At 37.5% G+C, this 18,611-nt stretch overlaps 1 protein-coding gene across 1 annotated transcript; it reads right to left on the reverse strand.

Annotated features, from left to right (window-relative positions):
* Positions 1–5,320: 5,320 nt before the first annotated feature.
* LOC137939230 (nicotinate N-methyltransferase 1) lies at positions 5,321–8,143 on the reverse strand. The gene is made up of 3 exons (XM_068784458.1): positions 7,315–8,143; positions 7,108–7,172; positions 5,321–5,718 (listed from the first exon to the last, which is right to left on the reverse strand). Exons 1-3 carry the CDS (start codon positions 8,036–8,038, stop codon positions 5,419–5,421), a joined length of 1,089 nt encoding a protein of 362 aa, XP_068640559.1. The 5' UTR covers positions 8,039–8,143; the 3' UTR covers positions 5,321–5,418.
* Between the last annotated feature and the right edge of the window lie 10,468 nt (positions 8,144–18,611).

An 18,611-nucleotide genomic window follows, 5' to 3' on the forward strand; every position in this document is an offset into this window, starting at 1 on the left:
TATAAGATAAACAACTATTAAAATGACACCCCCCCAAAATCGTTTAGGAAGATGGGTTTGCAAAAGTAAGGCTCGGGCCATGTTTAGTAGGTGTCAATATTTGTGTTCGGCTACCCTATTTTGTTGCGAGGTGTGAACACAACTGGTTTGGTGGACAATGCCTTTGGACAAGTAGTAAGTGGCAAGAGTGAATTCAGGGTCATTATCACTACGCACAACTTTCATCTTGGAAGCAATTTGGGTTTCTACCATACTAATAAAACTAGCCAGGTGAGTTTGAGTTTCGGATTTGTGACGCATCAAATAAATCCATGTGAATCTAGTAAAGTCATCAACTATAGTAAGGAAATATCGAGCCCCAGAAATTGATGCAATATGATAACCCCCTCAGATATGAACATGTAATTTTTCAAAAGATGATGTGCTAGAGATTGTGCTCAAAGGAAATGACAATCTAGTTTGTTTAGCCAAGGGAAAAACCAAACAATTATTTGAACTACAAGAATTTTTATTCAAAAATAGAAATGAGACAGATACTTGATGTGATGGATGCCCGAGACGTGATGCCAAATACCAGATGGAGAATGTATGAAATAACATGATGATGGTTGTGGATGATCAAGGTAATAGAGACTTTGCCATTCAGTTCCCGTCCCAATCATCTTCCCCGAGCATAGGTCATGTATGGCACAAAAATGGGTAAGGAACACAATGATGCAAAGAGAATGATGAAGAAGCTTGCTGATAGAAATGAGGTTTAATTGGAAAATTGGGACACATAAAACATTGTGAAGAACCAAACTAGAAGAGAAAACGACTTGACCAACATGTGTAACATTAGTATGAGAACCATATGGTAATTCCAATGTTTTGTTCGTAACAGCTCTCCAAGACGTTAGCAATGTATGACAGCAAACAATATGGTCAGTGGCTCCACTATCTAGGATCCATATGGCTTGCTTATTGGGAGAGGAGAAGTAAAATGCTTTACCTGAAAGTTCGTCATGAGCGAAGGAGTTACCCACATGATTTACCATTGATGGCTTGTTATGACTGAGCATTTATAATATTTGTTGGCATTGTTCCTGAGTAAAAGGAAAGGAGTTGGATATGTTCTTCTTCTCTATGGGCTTAGTGGATTCTGCAAACTTGAGCCTTCAACAGTAATCAACGGTGTGACCCTTCAAACCGCAATAAGTATATTTCAAATGTGCCCGATAATTTCTAGCATGGTGACCGTCTTTGTGATATTTTGTACAGTGGAGGAGCCACCTTTCTTGCATGAATTTTTGACAGCGAAAGCTATTGTCTCAGGTTGAATGATGCTTCGTTTATTAGATACGTCTTTCTGTCGTTCATGTCTGAGTACTAGAGAATAAACCTTGCCAGTCTTAGGCAAATGGACCATTGTCAATATTTGCCCACATACGGTAGTAAATGATTCACTTAATCCCATAAGAAACTTGACGATTTTTTGTGTTTTTCGATAGGATAGTTCTTCTTTCATAGAGCCACAGCGACAACGTGAGATAGGACAAAGATAATCTCTCTCATCCCATAGTCCTTTGAGTTTTGCGAAATATGAGCTAACAGACATATTATTCTATTCACAATCATATATTTCATTCTCAATGTGAAATAATTGGACGCTGTTTACATGGGAAAAACGGTGGCATAATTCTTTCCAACTGATTGTGCTCCATCACAATAGAATACGCTTGCAGTAATATCTCCGAAGATCGAATTCAATAACCAAGTTTTGGCAAGGTTATCACAACGAATCCACTGTTGTAATTCATTGTCGGTATCATTGTCTGGTTGCTATAGAGATCCATCAACAAAACCAAAACTGTTTTTTACGGTGAAGGCCATAGTCATGGAATGATGTCATGTGTTGTAATTCTCCTTAGTGAGAAGTTCTGCTATGAGAACCAACCCAGGCTGATATGAATGGTGAAGATACAATGAGTGATTTAGATTAGCAAAATTGGATGTCATACTAGCGATATCCTTGTTGGAAGATGGTGTACGTAGTCAGCGGCTCGGGACTCTGAGTTGGACTCCTTAGGTCCGAGTTGACTCGACATAAAATTGGTGTGACTCGGCTCAGTGTTTTGGCTTGGCTTGGCTCAATTGATTTCGGCTCAGATCAATATCGGCTCGGACCTTGGAAAAAAAAACGTTGATTTAATTCAGCACATCACCACCTAGGTGGTGCTATAAATCTGCGTCTTCTCACTTTCCTCTTTGGACCAGAGTGAGAGAGAAAATAAATGGAAGAAGCTCGATGAACCAGGTGAACGACGGATGAACGCCGACGTTAGGCAGGACATCAAAGTGCGGTTTGCGATCATAGTCTGTGTGGCAGAGGAAGGCCGAAAGGTGTAGTAGCGGATAACGCCAGGAGGCTTAGTGGAAAATTTGGAACCCAGACAAAGCCAGAAATGACAGTGATGAAGATGGTCGGGAGGTGTTGAAACCTCAATGCTGCGTTGCCGGATTTGGGGGAGACCCTTGCCAGACAATAAAAGAGCTTTGGTTGCATCTCTTGACGATCGGCGTAGATTTATCTCCATTCTGTTGAACGAGGGTTTGGACCTCGACGGAAACATCGCCGAAACCGAAAGCGGCAACGAGACAAACGGGAAAAAATTAGAAAGGAGCAATTTCAGGATCATCGCTCTGATACCATGTAAATTTATTTATTTCCGATTAAGAAATACATTTCGATTGCATTTACATATAAGGGAACAAATCCCGTTTGAAATAAAAAACTACAAATCCGTTATTTTCGGATCAAATGACCAATTATTCTCGGATTGTAAAACTTGTTATGTTTGGATCTTCAACCGTGTCAATCTTCCTTTCTCAATTATCAAATAGCTTCCTTAAAAAAATTCTTTCTGAACACATATATATACTAGTTCAGAAAGTAATATGAAACACTAGCTTATTCATCTGTTCATGTCCTCGCATGAGATGGAATTATCCAGGAATCAAAACATGACATAGAAAGTTTAATTAAGTCCCAATGAAGAACAACAAGTTTTATGTTTTATGAGAGCTAATAATGGCAACTCGACTTCATCGTGATTTCACATCAGGTTCATTGGAGACATCAACAAGGGTTTTCAAAAAGTCCTTCTCTTGCTGCTTTTGAATCCAGATATTTGTACTAAGGGAATCTAGTTTATCATAACTCGTCTCATTTTGTTTTCTAGAGACAAGCAAAGCTACTTGATCGGTTTCATTTTGTTTCCAGAAGAAAACCGAATGACTTGTCGTTGCATTCCTTTCATTTTCAGATCACGATTCAACAAAAAAGGAAGAGATAAAGCAACTACCAGAAAGAACAATGAACATCAGGTACAAAGCAAACACCAGAGAGATATATGATCAATATCGACAAACATATTTTACTCACTAAGTTTTGAACAACACACGTATAGGCTAATTACCAATAAAAACTTCTAACATTTGTTTTGTATATAACTATAATGTATTTAGTGCTTCATATATGGAGGACATAGGGAAGAAAGCAAGAGAAATAAGTTCTCTTTGAATTGAATTCAGCAGCTCCTACACATCTCATAAACTGAACAACCCATGCAGTCTTTTACCTAAATCGAGAAAAAAAAAAAAAACAGGTTGGAATCCTAAGACTTTTGCTCCGATACCATGTTAAGTGTCAAGATTCTATTAAGTTACCATAAGTGCTTTGAAATAGAAAAGGAAGTGGATAGAAAGAGAGAGAGACAAAGAGGAAGAGAGTTGAGGAAGAGAGGCTTGTGAAGGAGAAAAAAACAAAGGAATGTGTGAGCAAAAGTGGGAAGAGGGTTAGAGTTCTCAACAAGGTCCTCTAACCTCTTCTATATATAATGGTTCAAAGTGAAGATATTACAAAGAGGCCCTTTCCCTATAGACTGCAATAAAGAGGAAATAAAGATGATGAAATTATAAGTATACCACTACCCTTCTGATTTTCCTATATAGTGCATGTTCCAAAAATACCCTCAAAACATTGGGGTAACAAAATAAGCATAAAAAATCATAAAATAAGAATGATAAATTCTATATCATAACTTTTTCCAATGAAAAACATCTTCCTTTGACAATTCCTATCATTGAAATTTAATTGTGTTGGAAAAAATGTCATAATAATTTTTTTTCATGGGTGTGAGAAGTTCTCTTGCATTGCATCGGTTTTTTGAAAAAAAAATATCCATTTTCCCAGCAAATTCAAATATCTATTAAGAAATTTTAATTACATTAATAGAAATTTTAATTACATTGATTGAAGTGAGATTTTTTGTTTCCTTGATAGAGACGGTTTAAACAATCAAATTATTTTCAACATCATAAAAATTATCGTTAATAGTATCATAAAAATAATATAGTAAAGAACTCACAAAACTTTAATAAAACCCAAATTAATATCTGATGTCTATGTACCTTTTGTAGCTCTACTTCACCACTCAGATAAGAAATAATAATATAAATAACACCTCTATGAGGCTTGAGGCGTGTATGCATTGATTTTGAAAAAGGTTCACCTCTTATAATGCATCGAATGTTGATGATCCCTTTTCCAAAATACAACAGACCTTAAAAAAAAGTTTCAAGTTAAAAGGAAGAAGTGGAGTTAAAGTTAGAATGAAGTTTCCAAGAATAGGAGTCAAAGTTGTAGGCAAAAGCAAAGAGTTAGGAGTTGTAACTAGGAAAGAAGTGATACTTAATACTTGTTTTTGTTTGATGAATGAAGCTAGAGAGAAGGCCAACTAGAGCCTACACATTTTTACTCTCTTGTTTGTTTGGTTCCTCTCTCTCTCTCTCTCTCTCTCTCTCTCTCTTTCTCATTCATTTTCCATAAAAACAATCAACACTCCCCCACTTCAAACTCTCTTCCTTTTTTACTCAAGCAGGAAAAGTCTTAAGACTCTTATGTCTCTCTCTCTCTCTCTCTCTCTCTCTCCCCTTCCAAAAAACCACCATTCCCCCACTTGGTGAAGCTCTCTTCCCTTCTTACTCATGTTAGAAGAGTCTTAACACTAACCGTGTAAGAAATTACCAGTTTACTTGCATGTTGTTTATTAAATAGAATGCCAAAAATATTTCCTAATTGTATGAGTATATTTTAAAAAATAATTCATTTTTCCGTTTACTTTTTTATTCACAAATAATTAGATAAATAAACGGATAATAAAATACCCAGAACCCATTTCCTAATAAGGCAGACAAAGTATATAAGTTTTGACAGATGCAGCTTGTCTAAGGAGAGAAGATGATCCGAATCATAAGCGAGAAAGCTTAAACAACCAAATAAAAGATGCCAGAAGAAAAGATATCTCGTTCAGGATTTAGATTTCCAGGGCCTGCAAGTAAATTATTAGTTCAAATTTGAATCTATCTCCAGCAAACTCACTTCTGGTATTCTAACAAAGTGTAGAAGTGATCAAGATAAAACGCCCTGAAGTTAGAAAATCCGGTGGAACGCCCAAGCTGCCGGAATTCTTCTTCCGTCCGTTCTTTGCCCTTTGCTCGGTAAATGGCCATCACAAAAATATCCCCTTCTAACAAAGCCCGAGTCCGGCTACTGGTGTCCACTTCCTCCGGCAGAACCGGTTCACAAGCAATCAACTTTCCTCCAACTGGGAGTGCGTTGAAGCAGTTCTTCAGTACGAGCTTGCATTCATCATCAGTCCATGTTGTTAAAACCCACTGCCATTGTTATGTGCAAAGGAAAGGAAGATGAGAGAAAAAGTTTTCGGAATAGAATACCATATTTTAATGATAACAAACAACATAAAAACTAATAATATGCAGTCAAGCATTTTTAACAGTAAAAATTACAAAGAGAAAAGCTTCAATAGCACCACTTTTCGAACAAAGAAAATCATTCCCACAATAGAAAAGCGTTATTCGAACAAAGAACGTCATTAGAAGAAGTTCTCACAATAGCAAAGGTAAAGGGAAAAGCGTTATTACAACAAATAAAGTCATTATAATAAGTTCTCACAATAGCAAAGATAAAAGGAAAAGCGTTATTACAACAAATAAAGTCATTAGAATAAGTTCCCACAATAGCAAAGGTAAAAGGAAAAGCGTTATTCGAACAAGAGGATTAAGTTCAAACAACTCTCAATTAGAAAAGCTCGGGTAAAAAGAAGATTGTTCTAACAAGGACACTATTTAAACAATGTGGAGTAATAGATAAATTTTGTTGAAAAGATGATAGTTCTAACAAAGGCATGGTTTGAATAATGTGAATAAATAGAGAATTTTTTTCAAGAGGTTGGTGTTTAAACAAGGGTAACATTTGAACAAAGCGGATCGATAGAGAATTGTACTAAAGAGGAAGATATTTAAACAATGTAGATGTTTTAACAAAACAAACTAACATAAAATTTGGTTGAAGAAGGGGATGTTTGAACAAAGTCATTGTTCAAACATTGAGAGCCAAAAAAGAATTTCTAGTGTAAATAAAATGCCCGAACAACAACAGTGTTCCAACAAGGGCTTGTGGACCGTGTTCAAACAAGGTTGAATATTCAAATAGACCGACCCTCAAAGCAAAAGCCTTACAACACCACTTGAATGTTAGAACAGTTGAGTCTATTCCAATAGTGACAGCCCAAAACATAGTAGATCAAGATTTCAAGCCTCAAATCAGCCTCTATAGTTATCAAAAATTGTATGTAAACTTCCACCATGAAGAACCGCTCAAATAAATTTTTTTAAATTTTTTCTCATGATTTTTAATAATATTTCGATCGATTTTTACTAGAAGACAAAATATCATTCTCTATGAGAAACAACTAGTTTTTTAACATTAGATTTCTATCAAATTTTGATCATCAAGAATTGCTACAATGTTTTCAAGTCCTCTCAAGTTTTCATCCAAGTTTATGTGCCCTCTTATTGCAAGAGAAAGAGATTTTTCTCAAAGTTTCAAATTGATCTAATTATACTTGGGATTTTAAAATGATCATTTGATTGTACTTAAAATTTCAAGCTGAGTTCAAGGTCCTATAATTTGAAGTTGATTTAACTATAATCTAAATGTGGCAACATGAGTTTGAATATGGAAGAGCAATGTAGGGCCCAAACCTTCATGAAAATTGCATCACCACCAGGAATGGACTTGAACATGTCCCCACCCACGTGTGTTATACCTGCAAACAAGTTTTTTGCCATATTATTTAATTATTTATTATAATAATAAAATTACATCACGGGGTTTATCTTCTTCGTACCTCTTGTCTGGACAATTCGTAGCAGACAAGAGATACGAAGAAGATAAAGGTCGGAACTCACCAGGGAAATTAGGGGCTTTCCCCACGACCTCCGGCAGATCGAAATTGATCCCTTCTTCCACGTTGGGGTACTTCTCCATGATCATCTTGAGGCACGCCCCGGAGCTCCCTCCTATATCCACCAGTCGCCGAATTCCACCGAACCCCTCGGCGTACCCGTCCAGGACGGCCTCCATGAACGGCACGGATACCCCAGACATGGCCCTTTGCATCAGTTCGTTCATCTCCGGGTTTTCTCCGTAGTAGCTATACGCCGACACGCCGTTCGCCTTAACGAAGGGCTCCACGGCGGGATCCTTCACCGCCGTGTGAAGCAGCGGCCACGCGCGCAGCAGCGCGTCCTGATGATGCTGCAGCACGTAGGGGCCGTAAGAGAGCCCGTCCTCGCCGGTGGCTACGAGGGTCTGGCCTATTTCAGTTAGGGAGTATTTACGGGGGTCGCCGTCGATGGTGGGAGGATGCTCGCGGAAGACGTTGTAGGCAGCGAGCATGCGGAGAATGCGCTGGAGGTTGTCAGGATCGGCAGGGGGATGGAAGTGGCCAAGCCGGGAGAGGATCTCAGCGGCGGAGAGGGGTGTATTGGCGCCTCCTGCCCAGATGACGTCAGGGACGTTGAGGCTGACGACGGCGTGGAGAGACATGGGCACGCTGATCATGTTCGCCAGCTCCATTATCGCTAGCCTCGCGGACTTGCTGCTCTCGCTCAGACCGCCGGTCGTCGCCATCACTCTTCCCTCGCTTCAGTCTCTGATTCACCTCTTCTCCGAACCTTTTTCAACTTCTAAGGGAATCCAAGATGGATTTACCGAAATCAGAAAATCTGGGGCATTTGGCTTTTTGCCGTCGATGTGAACTTCTTTATTCATAGCCCAAGTGAAGTGGACCAGCCTAACTCCGCTTCCGGGCTCATCTGGCCCGTTAGTGCCCTAAGTGACTTCCAAAAGTTTTTAGTGTCCAACGTATGTGTAGGAGGAAAGTAAAATACAAATGTATTTCACTTGCCCCCGTTTTAAGCATAATGGGAGGGAAAGTGAATCCAGAGGGGTTGAGTTCTGAATTTATTTTCCCTCCCTCAATTACATCGGGCTCGGGCTGCTGGGAATGAAGGCTCTATCGAACGAAGGCTTCAGAGAGAAAAAAAATTGTCTCTCGCTCGTGACTGACCTTCCGTGATTTCAATCGCCCTCTATGCGACCTGTCTCCGGCGCTCGACTCCCTTGCTCTCGCCGTCCCCAGCACCGACGACCTTTGGCGACATCTCTCCCTCTCTGTAACTTCTCCGACTCCTCCCTCGCTCTTGACCGTCAGTAATTTCAATCGCCCCCTCTACAACCTCTCCCCGACGCTTGACTATCTTCCTCTCGCCGTCCCTAGCACCGCCGACTTCTCTCTCCTCTCTGCAACCTCCGTTATTCGTTGCACTTGCTGCAACCTCCATTATTTGTTCCACTCACTACAAACTCCGTTATTCATTCCACTCGCTGAGTAAGGAAGACGAGATACAATAACTCAATGCAACGCACGCCATAGTTACTATTATTAAATTTTCCTTTTAAATAACCATTGTTATTATTTATGTTATGTTTTATTTTTTTTATAATATCGTTTTTCTATTTTTGATTTTATATTCATATCTTGGACTTTTTCATTATGCAATACTTAGTACTTAATTACTTCCCAAATTTATTTTTTAATTATAAAGTATAATTAAAACTAATAATTTATTTTTTATTTTCTTTCATGCCTTTTAAAATAATTTTAGCTTTGTTTAATGTTTGGGTCAAGTGGAGTTTCTAAACACTCAACCTAACCTCGAGCCATATTTTTAAGAACTCAACTCTACCCCGAACTTTTAACCTTAAACCCCAACTTCTATTTTGACAAAAAAAAAAAAAAAGGCTAAAAAATGGACCTAGATCTACCCTGTTTCCCCATCCTAATTTGACAAATATTTTTTGTTTTGTATTTTTGTATGTACAATTATAATTTTTTATATTAAATAGGTGATTGAGTTATATTTGTATTATTTTTATTTTTATTATTACGATGTTTGTGTAGTACACTATGTAGTACGATGTTTGTATAATTATTTCATATTTAGATATTAAAAAATTATAATTTTATTACAATTTTAATAATATAAAAGTAAGTATTTGTTTAATTGTTATATTCAATAAATTTTATTTATTAACTAATATTAATTTAATTTTCTGAAAGTGAGATATATCAAAATATTTTATTTAATAAATAATCTATGTGCACTTTACACCACACTTTCCATTGTGCAAACTAACACAAATAAGTACTTTACACTATACTTTACATTGTGCACACTAACACAAACAAATACTTTACACTGCACTTTTCATTGTACACACTAACACAAACAAGTACTTTACTTTCCATTTCACTTTCCCTCCCACTTTCCCCCTGCACTTATATTGTGCACTAACCCCCACACCCCCCCACCCCCACCCCCTAAATGAGAAAGGGCATAGGTGGTCAGGTTGTCAAGCATGAAAAATAGCTTAATTATGTTAAACATTTTGTGTTCCATTTTTATGCCTAAAAAATTACATTATCAAAATAACATTTTTTTGTTGTTAGAGAATTCTCGTCTTGTAATTAGTTAAGCAGTGGTTAAGAGCAATATTATTAAAACCGAACCAATTATGAAACTAGTAAGATAGTCCATTTTGATCTAAATGGGTCAGACCTCTTTCAACCACAAATTAGACCAAATTGGGATGTTGTCATTAGATTTTTTATATATTTTTTTATTTCATTTGATTTTAACATAATCCAATAGTTTGGTAAGGAAGTATAATATTTTTCCGTAGTGTTTTTTTTGCTGTGAATCTTCCGTCCAACAAAAAAGTGTTCAAGTCTCCTACATTGATTATCAAACTAGCGTCCAACAAAGAAGTGTTCCAGTCTCTTACATTGATTATCAAACTAGACCCAATTTAAGCAATCTAATTTGTGGTCAAACAAGACCAACCAACTAGGTCATCAAATTTTAAGGTAAATCCAATTATTGCCTAAATAAGAACTAGAAAAGAATTCATTCCCTAAAGAATAAGAGAAAGCAAAAGGTAATCTACAATCTCTCTCTCTCTCTCTCTCTCTCTCTTCTTTACATTCTTCCAATTAAGTCATTTGAGTAACAAACTTAGACGGGGTGAATAAGTTTGTGAACTCTGTTTGAAGATGGGCTCAAGCCCACGAGCTCAAGACAAGAAGCTCACATGTCAAAGGAGTGACATATGTGTAAAATATGGTATTTTCCATAAAGATGGCATAGAAGTGTAAATATGTGTTCCTTTTATGTCTTTTGTTTTATCAAGTTGTAGCCCTAAGGGTATTGTAAAACTATAAATAAAGGCATTGGCTAAGAGGTAGGGCATTGAAGCACTCTCCTCTCTTTCCACAAATTCGTCCAGCCCTCATTTTTCTTTTTGACGCAACCGTCTTCTCCCTTAATCCAAACTCTCTTCTTCCACGTTCTTCTTCTTCTCTTCTCCTTCCCTCTTCTTCTTCTTCTTCTTTCTTGTTGATCTAAAGTTCCTTTCATGAGATCCTAAATTCTACATGGTATCAGAGCAAGGAGTTTAGGATCTCTTCATGGAGTTCTTATGAAATCTGTTCAAAAAGTTGTAAAAGGAGTTCAGTCATAAAGAGATAAGTTCATCATCTTCTTATTTACGTTTTTTTTTTGTTTCCTTTTGTTATTTACATACTCCTTTTTACTGTTTTTCTTTACTTCTTGAATTTTGAGTCACATCAAGTCAAGATAAATCTTTATATGTTGTAAAGATTTATTTCTATGACTAAATTGATGTTATAATCTTGACTCCTTGTAAATCAATTACAAGAGTGATCAAGATCATTTGTTGTTTGCATCTTATTAAGATTGATGGGTGAAATTCAATTACCTTTATGTAATTTGGATCCATATCATTTGAGGTAGAATTCCAGCACATGTTGCTGTATCTTCTCCTACTTTAGGTTGCTCATGGGTTTGTATTGTGTTATTGGATGCCCATTACATGTTTGATGAAATGCCAACAACCATTTACCCTTTGTAGTTCCGTTTTTTTTTAACTTCAACAATTGAATTTTTTCTTACGTTGAAGTCTCCCATGAGCTGAAAATAAATCTCTTCCAAGTGTCTTGGTTTGTCGTTAAATCTTCTCTAAATTTTTGTCTATTGCTCGTTTGTGTTGGAGTTTGGATTAAGGCCTAATCGGTTGCATCTACTTTTTTCTCTTTGTTGTTATGAATACAAGAGAAGTTGAGTGATGGCTGGATGTTATTATCACTTTCTAAAGGCACAAATTTGTTGATAATTTGGTGCTTGCCCTTGTGAAAGAAATTGGTTCTTGTTCTCTTTTGTTGGTGATTGATTTGGTCTACGGGTTCTTCAAATTACATAGAGTAATTGTTCTTTGAACAAGGCCCTTTCCCTTGACCTCCATATTTTACTTGCCTCATCATGGAGATTGGATACAATAGTAATAAGAGTGATATACTCCGTATTACTACAACTCCACTTAGAAGTCTATCCAATTACATGAGCTGGTCACAAATCAGTTCGGAGGGTTCTTATTACTCGTGACCTCTTGAGCCACGTTGTTAACTTTCCTCCTCCGATTGATGATGAAGATGCGTCCTACCACAAGTGGGTTAAGGATGATAACATGGTGATAAGTTGGCTCATTAATAGCATGGAAGAGCACGTGGCCAACAATGTGGTCCACTTGGAAACCGCCAAGAACATATGGGACACTTGTGCCAAGCTTTACTCAAGCACTGCTTCATTACAAAAAATATATGATGTCTTAAAAAACATGCTGCATAAGAAACATCGAGATAATATTCACGAATTTTTGGCACGGTTTCACGGTCTTCTTCAAGAATGGAAACTAGCTCAGCCATATTCAATTGATATTGCCGTTCAAGAATGACAAAGAGAAGCTTTGGCAGCAGCCATTTGCTTATTGAATATTAAACCATACCTTGAGGTGGCCAAAACTCAACTTCTAAGTTCTTCTACTCTTCCATCCTTCGATGATATTAGTGCTACATTACTTAGGATATTGGATCCATCCCCTCCTTCTCCTATTGATGCTCCATTGGTGATGTTCTTTGGCAATCGGGGAACATCTTCCTCATCCCGAGGACGGGGCAGAAATATGAGAGGGGGTCGAACTATGAGAGGGGCTAAAAATAGAGGTGGTAGAATGGGTCAGAATTCTTTTCGTATTGAGCCTCAACTTTGCACTTATTGTGGCCGTCAAAACCACCTTATGGCATCATGCTGGAAACTTCATGGCAAGCCTGATTGGGCCACAGCTAACCCAATCTCAGTTAACGTTGAGAAAAATGAAGATGAGGTTGAATCATCATTTGGAAATGTGACTCTTATGGCTGAGGACTATGCTGCATTTCAGAAAATGAAGTCCTTCATGGAATCATCTATTCCCTCATCATCTACTGCTGCCACAACTATTGCCTCAGGTATGCTTTCTTCCTCTTCTTCCTCTTCCTCTTGGATCATCGACTCCGGGGCCTCCGAACATCTATCAGGTAACCAACACTTGTTGCAGTCCTTATCTCCTTGTTATCCTCATAAATTCGTTACTATTGCTGATGGTACCCAAACCAAGGTCCTTGGCAAAGGTTCCTCCTCTCTTACTTCATCTATTCCCCTTCAAGATGTTTTGTTTGTTCCTCAATTTCCTTTAAATTTGCTCTCGGTTAGCCAATTGACCAAACAATTAAATTGCTCTATCACCTTCTTACCGTCTTCTTGTGTCTTTCAGGATCTCACTACGAAGCGGGTGATTGGTGGCGGCCATGAAAAGGGGAGTTTGTACTACTTCACTCTTCCACCATTAGCTGCATTACCATCCACTACATCTGAGGCCCAACTTTGGCACAACCGACTTGGTCATCCATCTACCCCTTCACTTCGTTCTTTGGTTCCATCTTTAGAAGGACTTTCTAATATCAGTTGTGAGGTTTGTCAATTAAGTAAACATGTCAGGAGTACATATTCTCCTCGTCTTACAACTACAAGTACTGCTCCGATTGAGCTAATACATTTTGATGTATGGGGCCCTTTATGTGTCTCAAATATTTTCCAAGTTAAATATTTTGTCATTTTTGTTGATGATTTTACTCGAGTGACTTGGTTATTTCTATTTAAAGAGCGTTCCAAAATTCTTCCTTTGTTTAAAAATTTTCATGCTATGGTCTTGACACAATTTGGGAAGAAAATTCAAACCCTTAGATCTGATAATGTTAAGGAATACATGTCGCATGACTTCAAATCATTTTGTGAGAGTAATGGGCTTATTCATCAAACATCATATGCCTATACTCCTCAACAAAATGGTGTTGCTGAAAGGAAGAATCGTCATCTTCTTGAAGTTGCTCGGGGCCTCCTCTACTCCATGAAGGTACCCTATTTCTATTGGCCTCATGCTATACTTACAACATGTTTTCTCATTAATAGGTTACCTTCACCAGTCCTTCATCATAAAACTCTTTACTCTGTGTTATTTAATGGTGAAGATCCTTTTTCTCTTCCTTTGAAAGTGTTTGGATGTACGTGTTTTGTTCATGTTACATCTCCACATAAAAATAAACTTGATCCTTGGTCTATGAACTGCATTTTTTTGGGATACTCTCGCACCCAGAAAGGTTATGTCTGTTATAATCCTACCCTTCGGAGGATGTTTATCTCTAGGGATGTGACTTTCTTTGAGGACACTCCCTTCTACTCCTCCCATGATGCTCCTCCAGGATGGACTTGTCCTTCTACTACTCCTTGTCCGCTTGTGCCATTCAATCTTGAAGTGGATCCATCCCCTGATGCACCGGTCGTACCTTCACCTGTGGAGTTGTCAGATCCACCTGAGGTAAGTCCTTTTCCTCCTATGTATGGGCCTGAATTTGATACTCGGCCTATTGCTTTAAGAAAAGAACGTCGCTCCTGTACTACTTCGCATCCTATCTCAAATTTTATGTCTCACCATCGCTTGTCTTCCGAGTGTTTTCAGTTTCTTGTGTCCCTTTCTTCAACTTCTGTTCCACAGTCGTATCAGGAGGCCCTGAGACATCCAGGATGGAAGGCGGCTATGGATGAAGAAATGCATGCCTTATATGAAAACCAAACCTGGTACTTAACATCACTCCCGAAAGGTAAAAGACCGGTTGGTTGTCGATGGGTTTTTTCGGTGAAACATAATCTGGATGGATCGGTTGCTCGTCTTAAAGCTCGACTGGTTGCTAAGGGCTACACGCAGTGCTATGGGATAGATTATGAGGATACCTTCTCTCCTGTTGCAAAATTGAATTCGGTACGCATCATCTTATCTATTGCTGCTAACTCCTCATGGCCCGTTTATCAGTTGGATGTTAAAAATGCTTTTTTAAATGGTGATATCGGTGAGAAAATTTATATGGTTCAACCACCTAGTTATGTGGTTGATGGGGAGTCAGTATGCCGGTTAAAAAATTCTTTATATGGGCTTAAGCAGTCCCCTAGGGCTTGGTTTGATAAATTTAGTCAAACACTCCTACGGTTTGGTTTTCATCAGTGCTCAGTTGATCATTCCGTATATTATAAACATACGGTTAAAGGGAAAATATTATTGGCCGTATACGTGGATGATATTATCTTAACCGGTGATGATGCTTCGAGCATACAAGAGGTGAAACAGATGATATGTCAGGAATTCAAGACTAAAGACCTTGGTATGCTTAAATAATTTTTGGGTATAGAAGTTCTTCAATCCAAACATGGGATAATATTGTCTCAAAGGAAATATGTCTTGGATCTCCTTGAAGAAACAGGAATGAAGGGTTGTAGACCAATTGACACACCTATGGATACAAATGTAAAATTATGTGCCACAAATGAAGAAGATATTGATATTGGCAAATATCAAAGACTCGTGGGAAAACTGATTTATCTCACGGTAACTAGGCCAGACATATCATATGCTGTAAGCGTGGTGAGTTAATTCATGCACAAACCACAAATTACCCACTGGCAGGCTTTAGAGAGAATATTACGTTATCTAAAAGGAGCTCCAGGAAGAGGATTGCTATATAAAAAACATGGGCACTTCAATATAGAAGGCTTCTCAGATGCAGATTGGGCTGGATCTCCTGATGATAGAAAATCTACATCAGGATATTATACTCTGGTTGGGGGAAACTTGGTTACATGGAAAAGTAAGAAGCAAAATGTGGTTGCAAGATCTAGCGCCGAAGCAGAGTACAGAGCTATGGCCCATACCGTTAGTGAACTTTTATGGATTAGGACCCTTCTTACCGAACTAGATTTTTATAAAAAGGGGTCCATGAATCTGCATTGTGATAATCAAGCAGCTATTCATATCACTTCAAATCCAGTTTTTCATTAAAGAACTAAACATATTGAGGTGGATTGTCATTTTATACAGGAGAAGTTTCAAGCAGGAATAATCTCTCTTAAACATGTGTCATCTCAAGAGCAAGTAGCTGATATTCTCACTAAACCCGTTACATCTAAAATCCTATCGTTTATATGTGGCAAGCTGGGTATTTATGATGTCTTTTCTCCTCCAGCTTGAGGGGGAGTGTTGGAAGATGGGCTCAAGCCCACGAGCTCAAGACAAGAAGCCCACATGTCAAAGGAGTGGCATATGTGTAAAATATGGTACTTTCCATAAAGATGGCATAGAAGTGTAAATATGTGTTCATTTTATGTCTTTTGTTTTATCAAGTTGTAGCCCTAAGGGTATTGTAAAACTATAAATAAAGGCATTGGCTAAGAGGTAGGGCATTGAAGCACTCTCATCTCTTTCCACAAATTTGTCCAGCCCTCATTTTACTTTTTGACGCAACCCTCTTCTCCCTTAATCCAAACTCTCTTCTTCCACGTTCTTCTTCTTCTCTTCTCCTTCTCTCTTCTTCTTCTTCTTCTTTCTTGTTGATCTAAAGTTCCTTTCATGAGATCTTACATTCTACAAACTCTAATGTCAAACTTTAAGTTTCTTTTACTTGGCCTTTAGTGTGTTCTATTAGGAAAATGTTGGTTTCAAAATTTCATTATGCCAAGTTTTGATGATAACAAATACTTGGAACTGATCGTGTGTTTTGAGTGAAGTTTGACAGGGTTTGAAGGTAAATTCATTTCCCAAAAATTAGAAAGCAGAGAAGAGTTTAGATAAGATTTATTTATTTGAACAAGTTTCAAGTGTTTTAAAAATAAAAAGCCTCTAGAAGAAAATTGTCCACACAAGTTGTGGAACAATAAAACTACACGGGAAGAGAGTTGGTCAATAAAGGTTATGATGTTCAAACAAGATTTCAATAGAAAGAAGAAACTCACCCAAAAGTGCAATAACTATTCGAACAACATTTCTTGATGTAAAGGTGTCGGCTAAAGGAAATGTTAGTCTCAAGATCCCAATTAAAATAATTTTGATGATAACAAATACTTAAGTTGCTAATGATGAGCACTAGTATGTTTTGAACAACACAAAATCCCTAAATCAAAATTTTGATGATATATATGTTCGATTGGCTGAAGACCATTATAAATGTTCTCAAAAAAGGGATCAAACAACCCAAATGAGGCTGAAGGAAAAATAAGAAAACAGCCTTACAAAAAGACTATCCAACCAAATAGACACCTTCCAAACGGACATGAGAGAGAAAAGGCATTGGATGGAATAATTTAATCGTCCATCCGATTCCAAAGAAAATTCTAAATGAGATGGAAGGTTTTGATTCAACTATGATGGGTCTCCAAAATCAGATAATGACCTATCTATGTGAATTTCAGTTGTGAAGAAAATTTAAAGTATTTTTTCATGATCTTCAATAGATATTTGACTGAGATCTATAAAAATATTAAAGGTCCATTTCTAAGCTCAACGGTTCAATTTCTTAGCATAGAGAATGTTGAAGAGCAAGTATGGAAGAGTCTCACATGACTCTCACAACAAAAAATCTTATGGAGCTAGAATTATTATAGAAGGAGGTCTCACAGAAGAGTTTCAATTTAAAGGTATTTTAGTTATATTAATCTTCTAATTATGTTTGGTTGTTTAATCATTTTAGGACTTATTTTTAAGTGTTAGACTTTGGGTGTAACTGGGACATTAGTAGTTTATTTATAATTTGATTTTACTTGTTTCCTATGTTATAAATAGAGACTCATTGTATTCAATTATGAACAAGTTAGTAAAGTTTTTCTCTTTTCAAATATTCAACATGGCATCATAGCAGGTTCTGTGAGTTGACTCGGTCAACTCACACAGACGATGGAGTCTAATTCTGGTGAGATCTTAATTTTTAGTTTCTTTCTTTAGTCTTTGATTTGTGTCCCAAAAACAATCACTGCAATATTTTTTATTAGTTGAATTTTTAAACCTCCCGAAATATCATCCTTTTTGGTGAACTCCTTCACTTGGCTTGTGGTTTTGCCAATAGTTTGCTATCCATGCTCCTCCTTCTCAAGGGTCTTTACTTGATTGGTAAAGTTTTGGACCTATGAATCTTGGCATGATGACTAGAAAATTGAAGAAGTAGTTGTTGGCGTTGTTTGAAAATTCTTCAGGAACATGCATTAAAGTCAGCACTTGTTAAGTTTTATTGGAGAACAAGTGCCACTATGTGTGAGTCTTGTTAGCAATGAATTCATGACTAACAAGAAGACTACTTTTCGTCAAGTATCTGTGGCTAATGCTCTTCCAAACCTGTACTACATCATCACTTTACTGCTTTTGCCTCAAGACCTATGATTTCATCCTCTAGTTCTATAATTGCTCTAGAGTCCAAGCCATCGAGACTACTAAAGGTGTTGAGAAGAATTTCATTAGTCTGTAAATTGAATGCAGTCTTGAAAGAGTTAGGAAGCAACACTATCTATGAAGACTTTAGGGATCCTATTTAAGGAAGAGAATCAAGGAAATAGTGCCTTCTCCTCCTATATTTAGAACCATTCTCTCATCCATGGCAGCCATTCAATCAAATTGGCAGAGTAAATTTCAATGTGGCTTTAGTAATTTAGCATACGAACGATTCTGGAAGATGAGGAGGAATCCTAATTTGAGTTGGATTCCAAAGACCAAAGTAGAAACGGAGAAGATATCAATAATCATTCCTACTTTGAATAGGACTCAAAGTGCTAGTTTCAGATCAGACTCCTCTTCAGATTGTGACTCATTGATTAGTAGCTCATGGAACTGGTTCATGAAGGACTCCTATCTCACTGAGGCAGTCCTCTCCTTTGTA

The sequence above is a fragment of the Aristolochia californica genome, unplaced genomic scaffold (genome assembly GCF_029961685.1).
Source record: "Aristolochia californica isolate CCGP_79_NKW_82.1479 unplaced genomic scaffold, dmAriCali1.0.hap1 SCAF_8, whole genome shotgun sequence".
NCBI lineage: Eukaryota > Viridiplantae > Streptophyta > Magnoliopsida > Piperales > Aristolochiaceae > Aristolochia > Aristolochia californica.

Bases quoted from the DNA above. Each gene is read 5' to 3' on its own strand.
- LOC137939230 (XM_068784458.1), bottom strand. From the start codon at position 8,038: ATGGCGACGACCGGCGGTCTGAGCGAGAGCAGCAAGTCCGCGAGGCTA. The intron at 7,173-7,314 runs GTGAGTTCCGAC...ACTTGTTTGCAG, and splicing joins GAAAGCCCCTAATTTCCCTG to GTATAACACACGTGGGTGGG. The intron at 5,719-7,107 runs GTTTGGGCCCTA...TAACAATGGCAG, and splicing joins GTGATGCAATTTTCATGAAG to TGGGTTTTAACAACATGGAC.